The 25,561-nt window shown below is 47.9% G+C and overlaps 1 protein-coding gene and 1 long non-coding RNA gene across 3 annotated transcripts; one reads left to right on the forward strand and one right to left on the reverse strand.

Annotated features, from left to right (window-relative positions):
* Window positions 1-791: 791 nt before the first annotated feature.
* On the forward strand, window positions 792-7,553 carry LOC117797860. The gene is made up of 2 exons (XR_004622716.1): window positions 792-2,297; window positions 3,002-7,553. It is a non-coding gene; the product is annotated as an uncharacterized LOC117797860 (long non-coding RNA).
* Window positions 832-25,099, reverse strand: PDPR (pyruvate dehydrogenase phosphatase regulatory subunit). 2 transcript variants are annotated; one of them, XM_034650308.1, is made up of 15 exons: window positions 23,271-25,099; window positions 23,011-23,174; window positions 22,216-22,337; window positions 21,297-21,414; window positions 20,462-20,611; window positions 18,996-19,188; window positions 17,765-17,889; window positions 15,793-15,948; window positions 15,469-15,602; window positions 14,944-15,092; window positions 14,373-14,485; window positions 13,241-13,320; window positions 11,817-11,906; window positions 6,567-6,749; window positions 832-5,525 (listed from the first exon to the last, which is right to left on the reverse strand). In XM_034650308.1, the coding sequence occupies exons 2-15, from the start codon at window positions 23,084-23,086 to the stop codon at window positions 5,121-5,123; spliced, it is 2,094 nt and encodes a 697-aa protein (XP_034506199.1). In that variant the 5' UTR covers window positions 23,087-23,174; window positions 23,271-25,099; the 3' UTR covers window positions 832-5,120. The 2 variants fall into 2 exon arrangements, with proteins under 2 accessions (XP_034506199.1, XP_019649490.1); XM_019793931.2 differs by having other exon boundaries at window positions 13,241-13,335; window positions 23,271-25,093.
* Window positions 25,100-25,561: the final 462 nt, after the last annotated feature.

Genomic DNA, 25,561 nt, shown 5'->3' on the forward strand with positions numbered 1-25,561 from the left:
AGTGTCATTGTGCACAATGTTTCAGGAATTCTGCTTTGGCATTTTTCTTGGAGCCTGTGGGATGTACTTTTTTTTTTTTTTTAAAGATTTTATTTATTTATGTGACAGCCAGCCAGCAAGAGAGGGAACACAGCAGGGGAGAGGGAGAGGAAGAAGCAGGCTCCCAGCCGAGGAGCCCGATGTGGGACTTGATCCCGGAATGCCGGGATCACGCCCTGAGCCGGAGGCAGAAGCCTAACGACTGTGCCACCCAGGCGCCCCTGTGGGATGTACTTTTATATTCAGTGTTGGCCATTCAGTAATCTGGAAATTTAAGAAATAGGTTTGGAAGACAAGTTGATGAGATTGGTATAGACATATTAGCCTATCTCCCCATTCATAGATGTAATTGCTCAAAAAATAGTTGCGTAATAATGTCCGGTGACTGAATTTTTACGTCCGTATAGTGAAGGATCACTGGTGCTTCTGTTTTCTTCTCTTCCTACTGTGTAAGCAAGGATGTACAGAGTCTGTTTTGCACACCATCGTGGGCCCTCAGATGGACAGGTGATATGTCCAATGCCAGGTTCTTACCATGTACTCAGCTGTCCGGCAGGAGGGGAGGTCACATCCATGGACAGGGACAGTAACCTCAGGATGATAATCAGGGGCGCTCTCTCCAGGCTGCCATCACTGTGTGGCATATGCCTCTAGCTTACCCTTGGTTTCCATGTAGTTTTCCTTCTCTTTGGTAACAGTATAAGGTTTTATCGAAAGTAAACACCTTGCATTGGCAAATACATTTATCAAGTTACTAGAGATGAAGAACATTTCACAAGTGGACACGGCCAGAGTAATTAAAATGTCTGTTTATTCATTTAGAAACTTAGTAACATGAAAATCTTAATTGGAATCTGGCTTGATAGAAACAGTGCACAATATTAATACCACATTCATGGAGGCAGAAGTGTTCAGTCACCCTGGGGACTAATGTCACCAGAGCCCTTGAGAAAAATCCCATCCCCTAAAGTGCCTCAAATGTCTTCAGCACCACAAGCTGACGTTACCCAGGGACAGAAAGGGGCTGAGTGAACTGCACGCTTACAAAGGTAAATAAGGAGTTACAGCCCTGTACAATAATTACGATGGCATTTCCTGCATCCCAAGAGTAGACCCGAGAGTGAAGTGTTAAGTACACTGCTAGAAACCCCCCGATTGAAAGAAGTTGCAGAAATTTCTACCCCTCACCTGTTTGATCTGGAGAAGGGAGGCTATGGCAGGTGGATGGGAACCCTCAAATTGAAATGAAGTTTCTTTTCATCCTTCCTGTCTACACCCACCATGGGACGTTCTGGTGTAAGGCACGAGAACCGGGGTTGAAGAGAGGTGCTCCCAGCTCAAGTTCTTGGTGTGCAAAGGAAATCCTGGCATAGATCTTTTGAAACAGATGCTCAAAATACCCACCCCACCCCTTGTAATTTCTGTCCTTGACAGAAAACCGAGAAGGCAGAAAAGGTTTGCAAAGGGTAAAAATAGGTACATCTAAATGTGAGAAAGAAAGCCCATGAAGAAGTGTCTAATTCTTCAAGGAATGCAGTCTCTGCTCAGAGAAGTCAAGAATCCTAGTATATGATGAATAACTCTGGTGTTTAATGGACAAGAGAAGGCAAAGACATACAAAAATATTTAGTTCTCTTGAAAAATAGTGCATTTGTAGTGATGAGGGATGGCAAGTGCAAGCCCTGTGCAGATGAGGAGGGAGCCTCACAACTCAGCACCTTAAAGTGGAGGACGCCGAGGTGGGGGTGCAGGGGAGGCGCTGCCAGGCAGACCCAAGGCTTGCAGCTCGCTGCAGGACATGGTTAGCGCCTGAAAACTCTCATGTCATCTACCATTTCTGCCCCTTTGTTGTACTTCTGCTGAATCCATGTGCCTGCAAATGACAATTCGTGACTCGTGAAAATGTTCCCTTTATCATGCTGATAAAAGCTGCTTCTGTCAGTGTGGGTGCAGGGGAGTGTGCAAAAGGAAATGTGAAAACAGTAGAAAGTTCTTCAGTATTGTCCTAGTGATCAGACCTCTACCTTGGATACTTAAAGGGATCCTTGCCTATTATTATACTGGTCAAGCAGTTAGAAGATTGAAGCCAGTAGCTAACCCCTGAAAGTCAGCCAGGACACAGCCTTCTAGGGTCAGAACCAAGACTACAGGTTATAGAAGATTCCCTTTTATCTCCCTTAGGTGATAAGGGAGGGTAAAGACTCAGATGCCAGCCCACATGTCCATCAAGCAGAGGATAAACCGAGCCAGAAAGCAAGGTGAGGGGTCCGCTCTTCCATGAAGCTAAACCACTTTAAAAAGCTGCTGTCACTCCTGCCACATCCGCTGGGGGGCAGGGGGTGTTAACCTTTCGAACGCACTCCGACACAGGGTAGTGGAGAAAGGTGGAGTTACTTTTCACTTGTTCTACTTTCTTAGAAGGGAAAGAGGTAAAACTGTTGGTCTGTACAAGAAGGTAGTAAACCACAGCCATGTCTCCTAGTGAGAAGCCGAGTGACCGGGCTTCTACAGAAATGGGATAACCGAGGTTAACCACTGAGCTTAATGGTCTCTGGGCCCCTGGCCTGAATGGCATCTCTTGTATTTGGGGATACAGGGAGGGACCCCCCCCCCCAGCAGAGCACTGGAAATGTACTGGGAATTGTTTGGTTCTCTCTCCTGTAGCAGGTCTCGCCCGTGTGGTGGCTTCAACACGGGGTGCAGGACAGCAGGCAGTTCTTGTCCCTTGCTCTAAATTTCCAAATTTAGAGCTTTCCTGACTTGAGTGCCATTGTCATGGACATGGAGTCTCTAGGCTGCCAGCTTCCATGTCAGATGAGTGACTGTGGCAGGGCTGGGAACCAGGATTTCCTGTGGCAGGAGTCACTGGGGGCTTAGCAGATATTTCAGGGGAGAGGGGCCACAGGAGACTTGCAGCCCTGAGTTTTCATCTGCTTGAGACCAGTACGCTTTGTGTTTCTAGGTTCAAAAAGAAGAGGAGCCCCTCCCTCAAGAGAGTACAAGAGGTGACGACCGATCATTTTGGAGAAAAAAAGGAGCAGCCACCTGAAACCAAAGTCCTGCTAACGTTTCACAAGAGTCCAGATCCCTCAGATCTCTAGGGAGAGAGGAATTTACACAGGTAAATGCATGGGGCCTGACTGCCCCAGAAACGACATTCTGTCAGGTATGTGGGGAGGCAGGAAAGAGTCACCCCTTTTAGAATTAGGACCAAAGAGATAAACTACCAGATTCATACTGTTGACATCTGAATTACCCAGGGGATTTCAAGGGTGAGTGTTAAAGTGTTAGAATCTCGAAGTGTGGGTGTCTGTCAGGGCCCTCAATAAACAAGTGATGCTCCAGGAAATTAACATCTTGCCAGAGTCTTAAAAGTGTGACCCTTATTTATGGTTACAATTTAAATCTAGAATGCCTTTTAGAATAAACCCTAAATCTCCATTTACAAAGAGGAGCGTGGCACAGAGCACGGGATACCTTTAGTGCTGTGTTGCCTGTTTCCATCTTCCTTAGTCCGTTGGGCCCCTGCCACTCACACCTGCGCAGCCCGGCACCTGGGTCCTGCTGTCCAGTGGAGCGACACCCCTGCCCCTTCCCTACCCAGGGGCAGCATCTCTCTGGGAACAGAGTTCTACCTACCTACTCCCTTGATAAATCAACGAAGACCTCCTTAAGCAGTCAGTAATCAAGTAGGAGTTGTCTGGCTGGGGAAATGGCAAGCAGTGTCTAGAAGGACTCCATCTGATTAAATGGATAAACAGATCCCAAGACATGCCACAGCAGACAGACACACCTGAGAATTTTAAGCTGCTCTAAAACAAAAGGCTCTTTAGTGTAGGGACCTATCAGAGCTCATGCTTCCAAGATACCAAGACAGCAGTTTAAAATCTGTAACAGCAAAGGATAACTAGTGGTGAGTGCCCAGCTCACCCCTTAGGAAACAGACCCTACCTAACAGGGTGGAGGGCCTTCCCGGAGCCCTGGCTGGCTGGAGAGCAGACTCAAAGAATGTACGCTCTCCACACACACACACAACTCTCAACAGACCCACGGGGGTCAGCTCTGTGTGGATCTGTTTTGGGCCAGAAGAAGCCAAACTTGGGGGGCCAGTAGCTTTCTCAAACTCAGCAAGGCCAGCAAGGTTTGGTTCCTCACCAGAACAGCACGCCTGCCCTGTTCCAAAGGGACAGCAGTGTTTGCTGGCTGAGTGGGCCTGCTGCACAAGGGACAGGTGAGGGAGGACAGACTAAGTCAAATGCACCTGGAGAAGAGGAAGGGTCAAGCTGGGACAACCGAGCTTGGAGCAGCCGAAAGCAGCAGCAGCGTTCTAACGGCAAGACACCACCTCAGTGCTGTGCCCCGTCTGAGAGCAGACCCTTTCAGCTGGGAAAAGCAACACAAAAGGCAACATGGTTTTTCCCTTTCAAAGACTGGCTTGTTTACTCAGGCCAACAAACCCTCTTACAGAGTTGAGAGAGACAGAAAAGTTGAGGCCAGTAGCCCTGGCCTGACAGTGTACTAACCGGGCTGATAAGGAGGCCGGAATGGTGCCAGAGACCACAGGTAACGTGCACGTGATGCCTCTCGTTAGTGAGGTAGATGGTCGTCCTCTTGCTAAGGTATCAGGGGGCCAACCCACAGCACAGTGGAAAGGAGAACGATCTGCCTGGCTCAACAGCACAGGCGGGCTCCTGCACAGGGCTGATTCCAACACAGCAACCCACCAAAATGAACAGGTCGCTCCAAGAAAAGTTAACCTCTTGGAGCTGGACTCTTGCCCTGAGGCCTGCACACCACCAGCTTCCTTCGCTTGGAGACACAACATCACAAATCCAACTGTCCCGGGTACCTACTTCCACAAGTGGAGTCTGTACCTGTCCTGCTCGTCAGACATGCTTCATGTCACCATGGGAGTCTGAGAGGTGAAGGGGGGAGAACAGCCCAGAGAGGTTGTAAAGCAAAAGGTTTAAAAGCAGGTGAAGTTTAAAATCCCATCAAAGAGCTGGGAGGCAGGGGACGGGACAGGAGGAGGAGGGGAGCCCTGCGGTAGTGGACAGGTGGGTAAGACAGACTGGCAGCCATTACTTCCCATGCAAGTCACTTAGCTCCACGTCATCCTTTCGGCGCTTGTGGGTGAAGAGCGAGGTGACCGGGTAGAGCTTGGCCTTGGCCTGGAACCGGTGTCCCGCGATGTCAATCTCATACTCTCCCCGGTTGATGAAATCTGCTGTCACCACCTGTTCTTCCCCAGTATCCTCGGAAAAATTGTGCACGAAGCCCAGGCAGACGTGGCGCTCCAGAGTGTAGCTGTAGGCACTGCTGGTGGTCTTGCCCGCATACTGCCCGTTGCGGTAAATGGGCTCTCCCCACCACGGCCAGAGGTCCAGGTCGGTGTCGTGATCGTCCAGGATGAACATGGTGAGGCGTTTGTACACCCCGTTCTGCTTCTGGTGCAGCAGGGCGTCTCGGCCAATGAAGTCCATCCCCTAGGAAAGAACGGCAGGGCTGAAACCGGAGGGACTGTATTCACCGTACAAAAGACCTCAGGAAACTTCTGTTAACACAAGCATACATTTTTCTTTTCCATCTTATAAACAGATTTCAACCACAAGACCACACAGAAAAAAATATTTAGGAAAAAAATCATCCGAATGTATCACTAGAATTATTTTACAAAAACAATATTCAGATAATCTCAACAAAAAGTCCATGCATATATATCTATATTCAATGCATACAGGTTTGTATAAAAAACCTAAGAAGGATAGAAACTTAGTGATTATGATCAGATAAAACGGGTGTTTTAATTTTCTTGATACTTTCCCCTATTTTCCAAAATTAGTATTCATTACTTTATCAGAGAAAAACAGTTATCTGTAATTGCACACAGAGAAGACTACAGATTTGTGCTGACAAGGAATGACTGCTAAGGTATTTTGTTTAAAGAAACAAGGTGGAGCAAGCGTGTGGCGCCACGGCCTGCGGGGGTGTAGGGGGGAGGGAGCACGCTCGTGTGCGTGCACTCAGAGCAGGGACGCTGCTGCTGGGCCAGCTCGGAGTGCAGGTCGGTAGGGTTCAGAGGTGGGAAAGAGACTTCTCCCTAACATCCTCTTGACCTAGGACTTTTTTTGAAAATGTTATTCATATTTCCTTTGAAAAGAAACAAAAAATGAGGCAGCTGAATGTAAGAGGAGTACTCTGTGCAAATCTCTGTGGCATGTTAATGGAGAACCTTCCCTGGAAGCACTCAGTCTGCAGGAGCGCCAAGCAGGGCACCCGGGTGCTTCAGACAGCACAGCGTGCAGCTCTAGATCTCAGCATGGGGGGGGGGGCGGGGGAGCCAAGTGTTCACAACCAGTTTTCTTATTAGGACACACACATCTTTCACTCTAAGGACATCCTTCTTGTCCTTGTCCACCCAAGGCCATCCCTGGACCTGCCACCTTAGCCCTTCCTTTCTGAGGCACAGTCTGCTCCAGCAGCGGAGTGGGGGTGGGGGGAGGCAGTGGGCTGGGCAGATACAGTACCTTCTCCAGTTTCACCCGAGATTCTCGTCCACATTCCAGGGGGGTGGTGAGGGTATTTAAATCCTGACCCCAGAAGGCAAAAAACTTCTCAATTCGAAGACTACGAAGAGCATAGTACCCAGCATTCCGGATTCCGTATTTCTGCCCAACACTCATCACCTCATTGTACACGTGCAGGGCATACTAGAGGGGGAGAGGAAAGGTCAGTAACCTTCAGAATTCAACACGGGGGTGTGTCTGGCAGAGCCGACGGCGGACCACCTGGACCCTGACATGGCAGAAGGTTGTATGAAATTCTCAGGACGTCTCATCCTTGACACACCAAAGCACTACTGCCCAGGGGTAATGAGCCAGGGTCACCCCAAACCCAATTTAAGCTCCATGAAGGCAGTACCCATATCTTCCCCTTCTCTATGGTGCCCAGGACAGGGAGCAATCCTCAAGTATGAACCCGAGACGCACTCCTGTCACCCAGTCCATGGCCAGGCCTGTAACTGCCTCTCAAACAGCCCGCTCACCTGCCGTTGGCTTTGCTCTCTTGCCCCACGCGCCACCCCTGTGACCCACTATGCACTGCCTGTGCTATGAAATGTGTGTCACGGAGGAGCCAGGAAGGCAGCACGCCCCTACCCGTGTCCCGCAGCCAGCCTCTCATGGCATTCTTTTCTTGGTTCCAGAAACTAAGTATCAGATACCTTAAGTAAACAAAGTTTTCCCAACGGAAAGCAAATGTTCAATCCCTCCCTAAACCCACTCTGTGGAATCTAAAGCCAGAACAGACAGCATTATTTGCTTTAAAAACTGTAAAACAAAAGACAAAACTATGAGAAATCAGAGAAATACTGTAAGATCGCACTTCTAAGCAGAATCTAAAACAAGAAACACAAACCCACAGAAAAAGAGCCCAGAGTTGTGGTTTGAGAGTTGGGGAATGCAAGCAGGGGAAGTGAAGGAAGGGGGCCGAAAGTACAGACTTCCAGTTGGGAGACAAATAAGAACTAGGGAGGGAGTGAACCACCTGATGACCTGGCAGGAACCCGGCTGTGTGACGGATGCGGAAGCTGTTAAGCGGGTGAATCCTAAGTGTCTTCATCCCAAGCAAAACACCTTTTGTGCTTTCTCTTCTACCTCTGAGAACTTAGCAGGTAGTTCTTTTGTGGCGCCTGTCAGTCCACCAGGCTGCGCGCTTAAACCTGGCCAGTGATGTGTGCCCACGAAAGCTCAATAGAAGTGGAAAAACGGAAAACACCCAGCTTCCTTGGCATTGCCGTTCTTTCCCCTGGTGGGGGCCGCTGCCCTGCTGGTTGCACTCCTCGGGCTGAGTCGGCATTTACTGAAGGCCACAGGGGTCAGGAGGACGTGAACCGCAGGAAGAGGTTCCGGGCTCCAGTGGCGCCTGTGCGGGGAGGCACCTGCATGGGCGTGGGGGGAGCGGAGGCTACTGACAGGGAAACGAGAATAATAAAGGGCCTCCATGCCTGGTGCCTTCCGTTCAGTGTTTTCCTGTCTCCAGCTGAATACTGCAGTTAAGAGGAAGGCCCGGGAATAAAGATTTAAAGGTGGTAATAGTCTTAGGTTAGATGAGAAAAGCAGGTCCCCAGCATGTACTCATTTTCTAAGTGCTGGGGATTTAGTGTGACCAGAACAAGAATCTGCCATCTGCTACCATGTTTCAGAAGACATTTCCCTCAAAGAGACACGTATAGTTCATGTGGGTTTGAACTGCGTGGGCCTCACTTCTACACGGATTTTTCCATATAGTACAGGGCCGTAAATGTATCCTCCTTAGGATTTTACTAACATTTTCTTTTCCCGAGCTTCCTAGATTGTAAGACGACGGCACACCTTACACAGAGCACACAAAATGGTGTTAATCAACCCCTCCTCTCATCAGTAAGGCTTCCTTCCAGTCAGCAGCAGGCTAGTAGCTGAGGTTTGTGAGGAGTCAGAAGTTCCATGTGGAGCTTTGACTGCGTCGGGGGGTCTGTGCCCCCCCCAGTTATTCAAGGGTCAACTGTGTAACGTTCTTGAGGACAAAAACCAGCTTGAAGAAAATTCAGGCATGGCACAAATCACCTCTTGGATTCATGTAAAATCATAAAAATGGGACCAGCCCAGGATCATCAGAAGTAGAAACCAAGGCCTCAAGTAATGAAACTGCTGGAGTCACAGAGCCTCCTGCTCTTGATCGGGTTTGGCCAATTAATGACACAGACACCCAAGTGGTAAAGCTTCAGAATCCATCCCTAGCTGTACAGGCACAAGTCAGCTCCCTCTGTATCCACTCTTCCAAAATCGTGAATAATCCCTTCATCTTTATACTGTTCCATTTGTCAGACAAGCACATAAAATTGCATGGGCTGGTAAATGCATGCTTCAGTTAATAACTAAAAGCCTAATGCTAGAAGTAATGTGACTAATGTCAAGAACAAGACAAAGATGCCTAGGATCCCTATTCCTTGTCACAACTGGACAAGAGAAATTGTAGGAATTAAAGTTGCTAAGAAAAAACTATTACTGTATGTGTAAGATCGGACCCTGAAAATTCCAGGGACTTAACTAAAAAACAACTATAAGATAATTTAGTAAGGAAATAAAGAATAGGAAAAAAAAGTTTTCAAAAACCATAATCACTTTGGGTTACCTGGGTGGCTCAGTTGGTTAAACGTCTGCCTTCAGCTCAGGTCATGATCTCAGGGTCCTGGGATCGAGTCCTGCATTGGGCTCCCTGCTCAGCTTCTCCCTCTTCCTCTGCCCCTCCCCTCCACTTGTGCGCACACGCGCGCGCGTTCTCTCTCAATCTTTTTTAAAATATAATCACTTAGAAGATAATGGAACAAAGACACCATTCTCATTCACAATAGCAACAATAAAATATTATAACATCTATAAGAAAACTTCAAAATACCTCTGAAAGGTCACCAAAAAAACTTGAATAAAAACTAAAAGGCATTCTTTTTAAGATTCAACATATCACGTCAGTTCTTCTTAATGTATAAATGTAACATAATCCAAAAAATGCCATCAGAGTGTTTTTAACTAGATGATTATAAAGTTCCCAAGCGGCAATAGGGAACATGAATTTTTTTTTTCCAGAGTTTTCCAAGCTATGAAGGAGGATAAGCACAACCAAATATTAAAATGCATAATAAAGACTCAGTAATTAAAACAGTGTGATCCTGATCATGGGCAGACCAAAGGAACAGAATAAAAGTCCAGAAATAAACCCAAATACAGAGGAGCCTTTAGGATCTGTTAAGGGTTGACTGTCAAATCAGCTGGTTCCGTATGGAAAAAAAAGTTTGATCTGTATCTCATGAACTGCAGCAAGAGACACTGCAGAAGGGTGGAGCACTGAAATATTTAAAAAAAACCCAACAAACCCATACAAAAGAACAACACAACTATAAAAGCACTAGAAGAAAACTGAGAGAGTTTCATAATCCCGGAGTGGAGAGGTCCCCTCTATGCATCAAACTCTAGAAGGCACAAAAGATCAACTCAATTACATAAAAATCAAAGTGTTCTGCAACATATGAAACATTTCTCATAATAATTAAAACAAAAACAAAACCTATGTGGCAAAAAAACAAATGAAAAGACAAATGACAAACTAGGGGGCGCCTGGGTGGCTCAGTAGGTTAAGCCTCCAATTCTTGGTTTCAGCTCAGGTCATGATCTCAGGGTTGTGAGATCGAGTCCCACATCGGTCTCCGTGCTTAGTGCCGAGTCTGCCTGAGACTCTCTCCCTCTGCCTCTCCCCCACTTGCGCACACACTCTAGAATAAAAATCTTCCTTTTTTTTTTTTTTTTTAAAGATTTTATTTATTTGACAGATAGAGAGGGAACACAAGCAGGGGGGGAGCTGGAGAGGGAGAAGCAGGCTCCCTGCTGAGCAGGGAGCTGGATGCAGGGCTGCACCCCAGAACGCTGGGATCATGACCTGAGCTGAAGGCAGATGCTTAAAGACTGAGCCACCCAGGCACCCCAATAAATAAAATCTAAAAAAAACAAACTGGGAAAAAAGTTTACGACTCAACAGCAAGGACTGATTCAGACAATGCCTAGAAATGAGTAAAAAGACCAATCATTTAATACAAAAATGCACAAAGGGTATGACCAGAACATTCATTTATGCAACATTTATTAAGCGTTTACTATGTGCCAAATATTTCTCTAGATGCTGGGAACATAAAAGAGACAGAAATCCCTGCCTTCAGAGAACTTATATTTAAACAAGGGTAATCTGATGAATGAAACAAAGAAAATACATTTTATCGGATAGTGATAAGCCCTATGGAGCAAAACAAGGAAAGCAGAGAGGGAGAACTCGGGGCCCGTAAGGCCTCAACCGGAAGATGCCCTGTGAACAAGACCTGAAGCACATGTGGCTGTGAGAGCCTCTCTCTGGGGAAGGACACGCCGGGAAGCGGAAGCTCGTGCAAAGCCCCTGAGGAAGGAGCAGCAGCAGGATCAAGGAGCAGGGAGGAGTGGGAGAGGCGGAGAAGGAAGGATATGGTCAGAAGAACAGGGTGGGGGACAGGCAGGCAGGACTGTCCTACAGATGAGCTTTTACTTGGAAATGGGTTCTGAAAAGTTGTTTCATCTCACACATCAAGAAAATTAAGAGTTCACTGACAATTTCGTACCTATCGGCCAAAAAAGCTGTGTTGCTACGTGCACACACGTGCCACAGGAAAACACACTCTTGTACACAGGACCTCAGAACAGCAAAGGACTACAAAGCACTACAACCATAAATGTCCATTGGTACCAGACTAATGAAGTAAATTACGACTCGACGATTTGAAGGAACATGAACCACTGTTAAAAAAATAAAGAGGAAGCTCTTCTGTTTGTACTGACTGGGAAGGGCTCTGCGATAAATTACTAGAGATGAAGAACATCAGTGCGCTTCCATCTGCGCTTCTACAAGAGGGTCAGGAGTGCCTCTGAACTTGCTTGCATACGCATGGAAATCTCTGACACGACCTACAAAAACTAACAGTTGTATCATCAGCGGTGATTGGTGGGAACTGGTCAGGCGGCACTAAATCCTTCCTATAGGTTTTGATTTTTAAACCATGTACATGTATTTCCTATTCAAAAAAAGTAAATAACTTGTTCAGAATGTTGAAGTCCCTCTACTGTAGCCTACCTCGATGCCCGAGGCCCGGCCAGACCCGGCTCTCTACCCTGCCAGCGCCCAGCAGGCGTGGGAGAGTGGCCGCCTTCCGCCGTGAGGCTCACCTCTATGGGGATATAAAGCATGAAGCCGGGCTCTCCTGTGTGGGTCATGCTCATCACCCGGATCCCATTGGCATAGCCCACGCTCATCTCCTGTGGAAGCAAAGGAAGAAGCTGAGCACCCCACATCTGATAAAGTAACGAACACCGGAGGTAAACCCCTCTCATTAGCCCTGCACTCTCTGACCCTAAAAGAGGTACATGTGAATGAAAGAAATTCATCCTCAAAGTGGTCTGTCTAGGTACCGGGGTCACCAGGAATGGAGTACCGTCTCTACAATCTCCCTTCTCACGAGTATCACCATTTCAGGAGTGCCAGCCAAGCTGCTGGGGGGACGTAGAGGCAAAGTCTCTACGAGCATGAAATATTTCTTTTCAAAGTCCTACTAAGGCTTTATTTTAGGGGCATCAGGAGCAACGAAGACCGGGTAAATGTCTTCTCCAGGGCATTTGGCAGCCAAGTCCTGGGCACCTGCTCTGCAAAAGCGGATGCCCGCTGACCACAGAACATGGCGCACCTGCTACTCTGGGGTCAGAGACTGGGCTTCTGATGCTCAAAATGTGTTTACGGCAGCTCAGTTACCTAATGGGCCTCTGACATCATCGCTGTTCCTGTCATGGGAAGTGGGAGGCCCAGATGGCCCTGCAGCAAACCATTCCCACAGGGAGCCCAACAGGACACGCTACTCTGCAGGCTCCCGCACGTGGCTCACTCGTTCAGGAAGCAAACCGTGCAGGGAAGGGTCTGCTGATGGCTACTGGGGAGAGTTTTCTGTTGCTTTCACTCCACCGTGGAGAAAAAGGAAAACTGTACAGTCAGTAGGTGACCCCAGCTTGGGTGCGAACTTCCAGGAGCCTCCGTCAGTGACTGTCCCGCAGCTGTTTGCTACAGCTGTTACGGGTTACTGAACCACTGGTCTGTGCGACCTCTCTAGTCAGGATTCAGTCACCATTTCTTTTACTCAGTTACTAGTTGCTACTGTTGCCAAATCAAAGAAACTTACAAAGCTGTTCAGGGATCCACCCAAACCGCTGCTCCCCGGGAGACGCCACATACACAGAAGTTACCCTGTGAAGGCAAAGGGGGAGCACTGCACAGAGGGAGGGGACCTGACCCTAACTGGCACTTTTTGGCATCTGTGTCATAACCCTTTAACTTACAAAATTTAATGCACTGCTACACAAAGCAATAAATACATAGGATTGATACTCAGAAAAGTTAAATCGACTTCAAAGATATCCTAGTGCTTACTGAATAAGGAGACCTGGAAATGTGAAAAATAAAGTGAATTTACTCATTTTGTTTGCTTAATGAAAACCACAACACCCTTTGTGGGCATTAATGTTGTAGTAAGAACATGTAACTGCCATCCCTGTAAAGAAATACTCCCTACCCATTTCAAAACTAAAACTTTATTAGCACCCACCTTGCAAAACAGACTCGGGAAGTGGTCTGGAGTCATAGGGGCATAGGACAGCTCCGACAGCACATCCACAGCTCGAGGACCTATCAGATTGAGGGCTGAATGGAAAAGAACAAGACATGCCAGTCCAGCTAACAGATGAGCCAAAGAAAAAAGTCTGTTTTGGACTTGCTCCCTTACCGCCAGGCCTGGGTCCTGAGACCATGATGGCAACCCTCCGCTCAAGCCACCCAAGGACGGATACAGAGCGCCTCAGTGCCGGCAAACACCCCTCTCCCGAAAGGCCTGCGAAGTGCAGCCGCTCACTGCTGGCACGAGCGCGCCTGGCGAGCGCACTTCTTCCCGGCACACGGGAGACAACATCCCACAGCCTCTTTGCGGTGACACTGGGATCGCAAGACCATGTCGTGGCTGATGATAGGAGCCCGCTTCCAGGCCTGGCCACAAACTTGCCACACAGTTCCCATTCCCTCCCTCTTTCCAGAGCTGCTATGTGCCAACAAGAGCCCAATCCCCAGTCTGCACCTGCAGAGAGCCCTGAGGAGAGCTGCCCAGCCACCTGGGATTCCATCCTGTGACAGCAGCTTGTGGTCACTACACGTCAACTGCTCTCACGGGCCAGAAAACTCGGTTCTATAGTCTGCCAGTCTGGTAGCCAGAAGGAAAACGTAGCTGCTGCTATGATGAACTGACAGTGAGGGCCTGCTGGGGGCGAGGGGCAGGTGTCAGTTAAGTGAGGGGTGGGTAGGCATTAAACCTAAAGTGAGGAGGTTGAAGGGGTGGCTGCTCCCCCACAGGACTGCTGAGGAGGGCACAATCAGGAAAGTAAGTTGTCCTCAAGAATTATTCACTCACTTAAAAAAAGCTAAGGGGGAATTTTGAAGAAAATAATACTTAGGCATTAAGTTAAAAAATACTTTTTGGGGCACCTGAGTGGTGCAGTTGGTCGGGCATCCAACTCTCAATTTCATTTCAGGTCACAATCTCAGGGTCATGACGGGGCTCAGTGCTCAGCATGGAGCCTCTCACTGTGACCCCCATTTCTGAATGTCAAAGAGACAGAAGGCAAATGGAGAAGACAAATCTGGACAGGCTGGCCTTTTCCTGCGCAGCTGACCCCAGAGGGCCTGCTTACCAGTGTACTTCCAGGTGACGTCCTCCAGAAGCAGATTGCTGTCTTCTGGCATGTGTTTCTTAAGCCACGCCCAACAGTGGACCTGCTGGTCGGTGGGGGAAATCATGAAGAAACTGAAAGGGAGACAGACAGTAATCAAAGCCAAGAAGCAGAGAAAGGGTCAGGAAGCAGGCAGGTTAACTTATTTTAAAGCAACCAGTGAGCAGACCGGCAAATGGTCTCCTAGCTTTCAGAGCGGGCCAACAGCACCTAATTACCACATAAGGACAAAACAGAAGATTTGGGCTTCCTGTCGGTGCCAAGACGGCATACAGATCTACTGTAAGCAAACACCTCCACCCCCAGGATGACTGCTCTGTCCACATCCAGTTTTATATCATCTGGGGTGTTTCTTCTGCTTTCCTTCGTTTGTGATTTCCATTTGTACTGCACTGCCAACGAACAGGCCAGCAGTGACTGAAATCCCTCTGTTCTCGGTATAATCAGGTTTCCCGGAGCGGAGGGCTGGGTGCTCGGTTCTGCCACATGGCGTCCGGGGGCGGGGGGTCCGGGGGGCGGCCGCGGGCCTCACCTGCGCTTGCTCAGGCGCGCGATGCTGCAGTCGTTCTCATAGCCCCCGCCCTGGTTGAGCATGCCGGTGTGCACGATGTGGCCCACGGGCACATCCAGGTCGTTGGAGAAGAGGTACTGTAGGATTTCCAGTGCCTGGTCCCCGGTGGACTGCAGGGTTAGGGAACAAAACAGAGAGCGTGAGCACAAGAGCATGTGGCTGGGTGACACCGGCTGACGGGCGGCTCGACTTGCTGAGGAGACCCCCTTCGTCAGTCCCCGGGCAACAATGTCTGTGCATTTATTCCATCGAAAGACACTCCAGAGAAAGCTAGCTCTTGATTCGAATGGTAAGTAGGCCTCTGCAAGCTGATTAAAACCCAACAACAAAGAGTAAAAATTTACAAAAATGCTATAATACAGATAAAACACCAAAATATACCAGAGTTCTTACAGAAGCAATTTTAAAGTGACAGATGAACAACAGGGTGCATTCAATGAATATGCAAAGGTTCCTACTCTCTTCTTTTGGGTCCCAAGCACTTACTGTTATCTCAAACTTCGTGAAAGAAGACATGTCAATGACACACACAGCTTCCTTACAGCACTTGACTTCAGATTCCACGATGTCAAACCAGTCAGGCTTATAGAAAGTCTTGCTCTGCTCCAATGCCAGGAGGTCTGTGGACCAGAAAACAACAAAAGGAAGAAAAGGAAATTTATATCATGGACCCTCCATGTATAGCATAGTACAGTGTGACAGGTTTTTCTTATTTATTCTTCTAGGAGCACATTCTAGCTATAATACATTTTAAATGGGTTTTATTGGTTCCAGGCAAAAAAGAACAAAAATGAGAATGGGCCTTCCTACCCTTGTCCGGTGGCACAAAGTACTTTGGCCTCTCAAATCCATGTTTCTCCATCCACCTGGCTCCTTGTGCATCCAGCCGGTCATAGAGAGGAGACGTGCGTAACTGCCTCCCGGTCTGGAAGTCCCAACGGGGAACCTTCAGATCATAGAGCAGAGCTGGAACAGATAAGCACAGTGTCTGCCAGCCCAACCACAGGATGGAGAACACAGCATCCACTAGATTCACAAGAACACGCTCTCCAGGCTAATGGGGCCTAATGTGCAAAAGGTCCCCGGTGTAACGGGCAGGCTCCACAGAAAGAATAATGCTGCAAGAGCTGCTATCATCCCTCCACAGTTACACAGCTGTGAGTCACTGAACAACTCCAGGTCTCTGTTCACAATCGTTTCGAATCGGTAGGCAGAAACAACGGCAGGAAGGTCAGACTTCCACAGCAGGGAGGAAGGCTGCATCGCAAGAGCACACAGGGAGCAACGACGTGTGTAAACATGGTGCCTGCTTCTTGACAGTGCCTGAGTCACTGTGACCTCAGAACTATTACAGATCGCTCTAACATCCAACCCATTTCCGAAGTGAAAGGGCACACAGCATATCTTGATTTGGTGGCTCTGAAATCGGACAGGTTGCATAGTCCTGGCCCAGTGACATATTCACATAACAAAGCTAGGGTCAGAATTCATTTCTCCTAGTTTCTAATCTGCAACAGCAAGATGTAAAAACATCCAGGAAGAGTGAGCTCGAGTCCCTTCCACAGAGAAAACCTGACCTCACAGCATTTCACATGAGAGGGACAGCGGGGTGGGGAGGAGACTGAAAGATCCAAGAGAAAGGGGCCACGCTGGTTGTCTTATCTTGTGACGATTTTTCAATCTCCTCTCGCACTTAAGGGCCTACTTACCCTTTCTCCACTTTCTATCGTGCCTGCGATTCCTGTTCTGTGAGAATCAGAGGCGGCCACCATACGTGTCATGTCATCAAGGAGAAACTTGAGCTCCATTATGATTTGCACAGGTTCTAAGGTAACTACGACTGGGGAAATCAGGCTTTATGGCAGTTCACCATTTTAACTAAGATATTTGCTAAAATAAAAGAACCTTAGTAGCCACCCAGACTGTTGCCAGGCCCTCTGTCTCCCACAGACAGTTCTCTGCCACAGGCTAGAAGGGAGCACACAGGAGCTAAAGGTTATCCAAAGACCTCACTGTGAATGGAACCCCTGCTACCAAACCAACGATTCACTGGTAATCAAGAATGGTGCTCGCAGCCAACGTAGAAACTTGGCTGGGAGCATAAATATGCCCCAAATATTTAGGAATATTTTGGCAAAGTCTCAGAATAATAGTTCCTCGGTAAAGGACAGTGAAACAACAGTCTGATTTGGTTCAATTCCTGATACAAAAGCTGACTGTAAGGGTTACTAGAGAGCAAATCAGAGACAAGGCAGAGTAACAAGTTAAAGTGAAGACGCCTTCAAAGCTGGAGAGAAGAACAAGGAGAACAGAAACGTATGTTTTATATTTCCATGAGACATGGTTTCCTATCTTGCTAACATGTAGCAGTCAAGGACAAAAATCACTCAGAGAAGCTTGAAGCTTTGAGAATAATGCCGCAAATTCTCTGCCTTGGAAAGCAAATCATGACCTCAAAGATCAGGTAGGGAGCGAGAGCATTCACCTGGCATAGGGACTTTGCAAGCACAGTGGAAAGCAGACGACACTAGCAATCTCCAAGGAGCTGCTGCGGGGAGTCGGACAGCAGCTACCACCCGGAAGTCCTGTTCTTGCCTATTCCCAGAGGTAAATAAAAGACAATACGCTAAAGAGAAGGTTCCGTAAATATCACATGGGGCCTAATGCCTCCACCAAACATGAGAAGCCCAACTCCGAGCAATTATTGCCCCATCAGAACGATCAAACAGGCCCCAGGGAAGACACCTTCAGTGAGGTGCAGCTGGGACTGAGCTCCACTCACGCATGACTTCCATGACGCGGTGGCGCAGAAAGGTGCGGCTGCTCTGGAGGGCTCCGAAACGCTTCAAGTCCAGTTCCCAGATGTTTTCTGATGGATAACCGTGCACCATCCATTCAGCGAGGTACCTGTTTAGATGTGGGGGAAGTTGCTAGACCTCAGATGGGACACTCCTAACTGTACAAGGAATCAAGAACCAACAGACACATCCCGTCTTGTCACAGACTGGTTGCGAAATTCCAGGCAGCTTCCTTAACTTTTCTGAACAAACAAACAAGGATCCATCTACTGCTTTCAAAATCGCTATGACGATTTTAGCTCTCATAAGGTTCCCTAGAAAGTACTATAAAACAAGCCACATCTATGAAAAAAGACTAAAAGATACATACAAATGTGCTCTAATTTATCCATCCAGTGGTTTTTTTCTGGAAAACCCTCGGAGGTTATACAACTATCTGACCACGTCTCAGCTCCAAACACTTCTGGTAACTCCTCTTCCCTAACTGTTTTCAGAAGAATTCTACAAGTCACTCGAGAAAAGTGGCCTCATGAATAAAAAATTAAAAAATTTAATTGTGGTAAAATACACAGAACATAACAGACAAAGAACAAAACAGAACGTAAAATTGACCATCTTAGTAATTTTCCCGTGTGAAGTTCAGGGGCATTAAGTACTCCGACACTGCAGTGTGACCGTCACCAGCATCCACCTCCAGAGCGCTTCACCTTCCCGAAGTGAAACTCCCTCCGCGTAGCCAGCAGCCGCTCTCCACTCTGCGACCCCAGCCCAGGCGGCCGCCCGGGCGCGCCAACTAGCTCACAGAAGTGCAACCACACGGTATCTGTCCTTCCTGACTGGCTGATTTTAATTCGTATGTAATTTTTTTGAAAAGTCTTGTATTACTCAGCACGATCGTCTGTCTCACTCACAATACTTACTGTTTCCAAACCCAAATGCACTCGAAGGATCAACATTTGTAATCACTGCAAGAGCCGAAAAGTACATCCCACAGGCTCCAAGAAAAATGCCAAAGCAGAATTCCTGAAACATTGTGCACAATGACACTTCCGGAAGATCCCACAGTGACTGCTTTGAAGGGGACAACTCTCTAATGATGTGTACCTCCTCATTACAGCATACCAGATGACATCCATCCATCACACGCCACACTAGCAACAAGTCACTCTAGGAAGGAAGCCCCCAGCAAGCAGGGTCTGAGCAAGGAAGACTTACCTCCCAGCCCCTCCACCAAACGAAAGGCCAGCAGAGTTCATTCCCGCCAGGACAAAGTAGCCCTGGACTGCAGGAGACTCGCCCATGATGCACCTCATGTCTGGGGTGAAGGTCTCGGGGCAGTTCACCAACTTCAGGATCTCCAGAGTCTCCAGGTCTGGCATGCGCCGCAGGAGGGAACTCAGCAGGGGCTCTGAGCCATAAAAACAAACCCAAACACCGGCCTCAGCTCTGGGGAATTCACACACTTCCACTCCTTACGCTTCTGGACGCCCTCTCCTCGCAGAAGAGCTCGTGGAAGAGGCTTTCTCAGAAGAGCCAAACGGGCCCTGGGTCAGAAAGCAGACACTATGGTGGAATTAAGGGACAAACCTACAAAGTGCATGGCCTAAAGACAGAGAAAAAAGACACTCTTAGAAAGGCCAGGAGCTGTGGAAGGGCACACAACACACTGGAGGACAGGGAAGATCTCCAAGGGATCAGTACTTGGGGAAAAGCTCTTCCGAGACACCCAAGGAGACAGCCAATCAAAGCAAGGATTTCCCAAGTTGGAACAGCAGCAAAAGACAGGTCCCCAGCCTGTTTGAAAGTCAGCCTGCCACCTGGGAATTATTCCAGGGGGACAGTGGCAACAGATGAAACCAGACTGAAGCTGGCTGGTGGGTACAGAGAGTTCTGTACACCATTCTCTCCACTTTTAAAAATCTGAACTCTCCCACAATAAAAAGTTTATTTTTAAAAAAGGTCCATTAAGGGTGGGAGGGGAAATTCTCCATTACAGACCCCTTCATATCCTTGGAATCTGGCAATATGGGACGATATTAACCTTCTAGAAATAAAAATAAAATTATTACAAAATCAAGTAAGCATATAAATACTGAATCACTATGATGTACACCTGAAACTAATCAGCATCATAGGTCAATTCTTCAATAAAAACAAAAACTGACTAAAAGATCATATTAACAAAACGATTTTGCTTTCTAAAAATCTCTTCAATCTTAGATGCTCCCACAAAAAGCTTTCCTCCTCGCCTAGAATTTCAGCAGTGGTCTTAGCTAAGTAATAAGACAGAAGTCCCTTAACCAAGATCTTTGTCCCCTGAATCTGTAACCACAGTCTTAGACCAGGCGAACTCTGCAGGCTGCCCTCTGTGAGCACCTCATGGAGGCTGTCACAAAGACCAAAGAAGGAACTCTTCTTGAAAATGTTTTTTTAAAAGATAGCATTTTAGGGGCGCCTGGGTGGCACGGCGGTTAAGCGTCTGCCTTCGGCTCAGGGCGTGTGCCCCACATCAGGCTTCTCTGCTAGGAGCCTGCTCTTCCTCTCCCACTCCCCCTGCTTGTGTTCCCTCTCTCGCTGGCTGTCTCTCTGTCACATAAATAAATAAAATCTTTAAAAAAAAAATAAAAAGATAGCATCTTAGACAACCACAGGACGTTATAGTTATCCTCTAGTTCACACACCAAAGTGATCCCAGTCTTCCTGCAGGTTCTGAATCTCCAGCTGGTTCTTGCCCTCAGTGAAGATTGGCTTCGGGTTCTTCTCAAAGCCCCCAGACAAGATCCCACCCTGCCAGTTCCGGATATAAATTCTTCCATCAGCATCCACGATAGCTGAGGAAAAGAAACAACAAGGAAGTGGGGGACCGAAGAGAAAAGCAAGGTTTAGAGGTAGGCCAGCTTTCTAAATGGACAGAAAAAGCAGAACAAAGACACTCATTATCGGCTTTAATAGCGAAAGAGCATCCCATGAAAACAGACCTTTCAAGGTCATGGGGGAGAATCTTCCCTCTCAGTTTTACAGGGGACACTGTTTCTGAGTGGTGCTCCCAACCAAACTACGGAAGTGCTCCAGCGCCACATGAAAGCCCAGCAGAAAGGGGGCCGCGAGCCCATTCTAGGGGTTGAGACCTTCCAGGTGATGTCAAGCCCTCCCCTGTGGCGCTCGGGGCTGTGGAGCAACTGGACTCTGTAGCTTACCTAGCACCTCTCTACAATGTATGGCATGCAACTCAAAAACTCCAGGTTACATTCCAAATATTCTCAATTTGGACCTCTGTATGGGACTGCAATTAGCTTACAAAACAAACCAAAAGATTGCTTCAGTGGAATGCCCATTTCGTCCATCCTTTCACAAAGTTCTTAGAGAAAAGGTAGAACTGGGTCGGCCTCCCCATAACATGCTCCAGAAGAGACAAGGCTCTTTTGAGCACAGTCTGTCCTGAGCAGAAAGTCTTCCTTTTCAGAGGATGGGACAGTGACAAGGAAACAAAATTAAAAACGAAGTGTAAGTCCTCACTTGGTGTGTTGCTCTGCAGAGGGGTGTCCAAGGGGCGAGTCAGAAGGTAGAAGTGTTCGCACGCATGTAACGGGATACTAACCGGCTCCTCGTTGGACAAACCCAGCTCGTATGCCCACTACAGACAGACAGGTTGATTTGTGGGTGAGAAGAGGAACAAAGACAAATGAACATGTGTAGCCGCTTGCAAAGCATTTAATTTCAAGTGGCCTGTGCGAGCTCTTGCCCCAACGTCCCGTGTGGGAAGCCAAGGTGCAGCTTTAGATCAGTTATGTGGGTGGGGGGCAACACGGTCCTTTTTAAACCATAATAATTATTCTTAGACCAAAGAATGAGAGATTTAGCAACTAGTAAAAGGAGCTCATTGGGGGGCACGTGATGCCCTTTTAACAAAACGCCTGGCCCCAACTACAAACCCAAGATAACGTCACATGTGATGTTCACAAGGCAAAAAGTACCCCTAGGTCACCTGAAGATTGCAGAGTGGAAGGCAAGGGACCAGTTTGCCTTAAGAGTAGAAGCAGCTTAGTGTTCTAAACTGAATCCACACTCCTGACACAAAAATAGCCCCATGCTTTATTTTGCTAGGTTGCAGGATGAAATGAAACATCCCAGGAGACCCAACACCAAGGATTTCCGTCAATGCCCGACCATTTCACAGACTTCCTGGCCTGGAGAGCACCGATTAACCCAGAGTGGAGGAAGGAAAAGGCCCGTACTGGTGCTCCTCTCTGAGGACTAGCTACAGCCCTCTGATTTGAAATACAAGAATTCTGAGGTTTCTAGTCCAAACAAGGAACAGGTGGTCCCTACCGTCTGCTTGGTTCGTCACACTATTAACCTTCCATCTCCACACCTAAAATCCCGGAGGCAGCAGTGAAGTGAGAAGATCAGTGACCCAGTACTGTTGCTAACCTACCTGACCAGCACAGTTGACGAAATACTGACACTCGATCTGTCCTTTATCTGTCTCCACACCAGTAACTTGACCTTTCTTGACCATTACATGAAGAACGCTGGTCCGGTCATAGATCTGAACACCTGTTCCAAGGTAAAGAAAGAGTTGGTGCATCCATCCTCTGATGGCCCAGAATGAAGGCCTCTGTAGCAGATTCTCAACCTCTGAGAAACACTGGAAAAGCCAGGTCACTGATTAAAAAAAAAAAAAAAAACACAAAAACTCCCAGAACACATCCTGAGATTGTGTCGATGGGCCTTTTCCAAGACTGCAAGCAGCAGGCAACTTTAGTACACAACTCAATTCCAGGAATCATAAAAGAGGCAGGGGAGAAAAAGTTCAAATAAGGCATCTTAAATCCTAACCCACCCACACGATCAATCAGTTCATCCAACGTGTAGAACACCTCAGACACTGGTCAGTCTTCCCCTCATTTGTTCCAACCCCAGGACACGGCCAGCTGTGGATTCAGTCCATGCTATGTCTTGTGATCTTGGAGCTTCTCATGTTCTGGGGACCGGGGTGGGGTGGGGGGGTCCCACAAGCCTGAAGTGCCCTGGTCAGTATGACGCAGTTCTAAGCAGTTCCTTAGAACTTTAAAAAGAAAATGTGGCCCTGTGGAAAAACATTTATTAACAGGTATATTCAAACGTTCTAAGGGCCAGTGTTCAAAAACAGAAGCCGAGCTGGTGTCACTGCGGCTGTGAGACTCCTTTTTACATAACCTCTTCCTTCCTCACCCAGAAACCTGCTTACCGTTCTGGGAGGCAGCACTTGCCAGGGCAAGAGCCACGTCAGCAGAGGACACCACAGCATCCTCGGGAACATGCATGGCCCCCACCAGGTCGTGCACGTTGAGGAGAGGGTGAAGTTCGGCGACTTTCTTGGGGGAGATGATCTCAGAAGGGATGCCTATGACACTGCCGCAGAACACAAGGGGACAATGACATGCATGGCCCTCTGGCAGAGGTCAGCCTGACAGGAGCATCGGGACAGGCTTCTAGCCTCATACGTACTTCAGCCTTGCGTTGATGCGCTTCAGGGAGATCAGCCGGTCCTGAGTTTGGGCCAGAAAGACTGAGCCTGTCCTTATGTAACCTGTAAGGAAAACCAGCCCAGACTGAGCAGCCCAGGCCTCCTGCAGGGGCCAGTGGGGGCGAACCCACTAGACTACAAGTTAGAAGACTGGTGAGGAGTCCTGGCACCGCCACCATGCAGACATCCCTAGCTAGGATTTTGGGAAGATGAGTGGGATTTTCACGTACATCTTAAATAATCACTCTTAAAATAAAAACGAGAGATACTGTTGCTACAAAGCCTTTTGGAAGGGAATGTACCCCAGAACCTATCTGCTTCTTCAGTCTTTTTAGCCTCTCTCCTCGTGGTTTTCGTGGGAGTGTGACCCTTGATGCAAGCCACTCACAATATCGGCGCCCAGGGGATGGACCCTCCCTCCCTCTCCTTCCCCGGCAGAGCCAGTGGGCATGTGGCCGAAACTCAGCCAGTCAGACCCTCCTGGGATCCTGAGTCTGGAGCAAGTGGATGAATGGCTGGTGGCCAGTCATCTCAGGAGCAGCAGCGTCCTGGCCAGATGAGCCCTGTTTCAGCTGAGGGGCTGCCTGCCGTGGGGCTCCCCCTGGTCCAGCCTCCACATGGCCTCCTGCAGCTGGCAGCCTTCTGCCAACTTGACTGGCTCCGACAGCCTTCCAACAAGCTCCTTTTTGCCCAAGCTGGCCAGAGCCGATTACTGCTCTTTGCAATCGATCACGCCTGCATCAATGACAATCTTCCTAACATGCAGTGACTCTCAGTTCTGATGATGGAAAAGCTGAATCAATCAGGGTATCTTTTTAAAAGGCAGCACAGGAGGACCACATAAATATTTTCCTCCTCTCTTCTGAAATCATCACATAAACGTGCCCTTCCCTGACATGATGAGAATGTCTCAGTTTGGAGAACTGAAATTTCAGAGACTGGTTTTTAAAAACTGTAGACAGCCCAGACCAGTGCAGTGATCCTGGCTTACTACACTGAGTGTCACCTGCAGACAGAGGCTTCAGCAGTCCCTTCCCACTCACTACCAAACAGGCCCCGTGGGAGGGCAGTGCCATTGTGCACGAAGCTACACGACATACCACGGCACACGAGGTCAGATCGCGCTCTTGCAAACAGAACCACCGGCCACAACAGCAGCCTATCACTGGCTCACAAGAGTAACAGTCCATTGTTCTCCCACAGGGGACTTTTCAATTTGATCTAGAGCTTTTTGACATAAAATGTGCTTTATCACAGCTTTGAAGCCATAAACTAGAACTCTTATGTTCGGTAAAAAAAAGAAGGTAGACATCTGATATTAAAAAGTCAGAGAAATATGAATGGCCGGTAGACCTATGAAATAATGTTTAACTGAAAAAGATGCAAATTGGAACCGGTTAACTTTTTCCATCTCTCAGATTAGTAAAAATGAAAATAATACCCACTGCTGGGGCGCCTAGGTGGCTCAGTTGGTAGAGCGTGCAACTCCTGATCTTAGGGTTGTGAGTTCGAGCCTCATGTCAGCCATAGAGATTACTTAACAAAAAAGTAAAATGAAAAATAAAACAACAGGCAATGCTGAGAAGACTAAAGAAACAAGCACTCTCACACACTGTCGGTGTGTAAAAACAAATATACACTGACAAGGATCAGTACCACATCACTGTGACAACACCGTAAACAGCAGGTGATGAGAAATGATAAATTGCACATCCTCCGGCACCTTCCTCTACAGTTACGCACAAAGCAGACTTTTTGTTTTAAGACATTATTCATTTGTTTGAAAGAGAGGGCAGGCCTGAGCGGCAGGGAGAGGGAGAGGGGGAAGCAGGCTCCCCGCTGAGTAAGGAGCCCGATGCCAGGCTTAATCCCAGGACTCCAGGATCATGACCTGAGACGAAGGCAGGCGCTTAGCCAACTGAGCCACCCAGGTGCCCCAAAGCACACTTATTTATGGGCGGATTCGAAAAGCCCACCATAATACACTTTCATTTACTATTAAAAATGTTTTTGTATTTGAGGAAACAAGAAACGAACACGTAGCAGAGAAACAATTCCCGATAAAAAGATAGTACAAAGAGTATATGATAAACAGTAAAACAGCACAGACAAAAGGTAATGCGAACTTTGGAGAGAGAAAGATCTGCGTGGACTACCTGAGCTGAAGTACTGATGGGTCAGAGTATTAAAGGAAGGAATGTACACCTCACGAAAATGCACTATCTTCTGAGGATTAGCGTGTAGTGTCAGGAAATCCAGGTTGTACGTAGGT

Source organism: Ailuropoda melanoleuca, unplaced genomic scaffold (assembly GCF_002007445.2).
Source record: "Ailuropoda melanoleuca isolate Jingjing unplaced genomic scaffold, ASM200744v2 unplaced-scaffold1628, whole genome shotgun sequence".
In the NCBI taxonomy this organism is placed as follows: Eukaryota; Metazoa; Chordata; class Mammalia; order Carnivora; family Ursidae; genus Ailuropoda; species Ailuropoda melanoleuca.

Excerpts from the sequence above, each read along its gene's own strand:
- PDPR (XM_019793931.2), bottom strand. The coding sequence starts at position 23,086 with ATGCATGTTCCCGAGGATGCTGTGGTGTCCTCTGCTGACGTGGCTCTT. Across the intron at positions 17,890-18,995 it reads TTTGGTGGAGGGGCTGGGAG|GTACCTCGCTGAATGGATGG; the intron begins GTAAGTCTTCCT and ends ACATCTAAACAG. Across the intron at positions 13,336-14,372 it reads CGTCACCTGGAAGTACACTG|CCCTCAATCTGATAGGTCCT; the intron begins GTAAGCAGGCCC and ends TTTTCCATTCAG.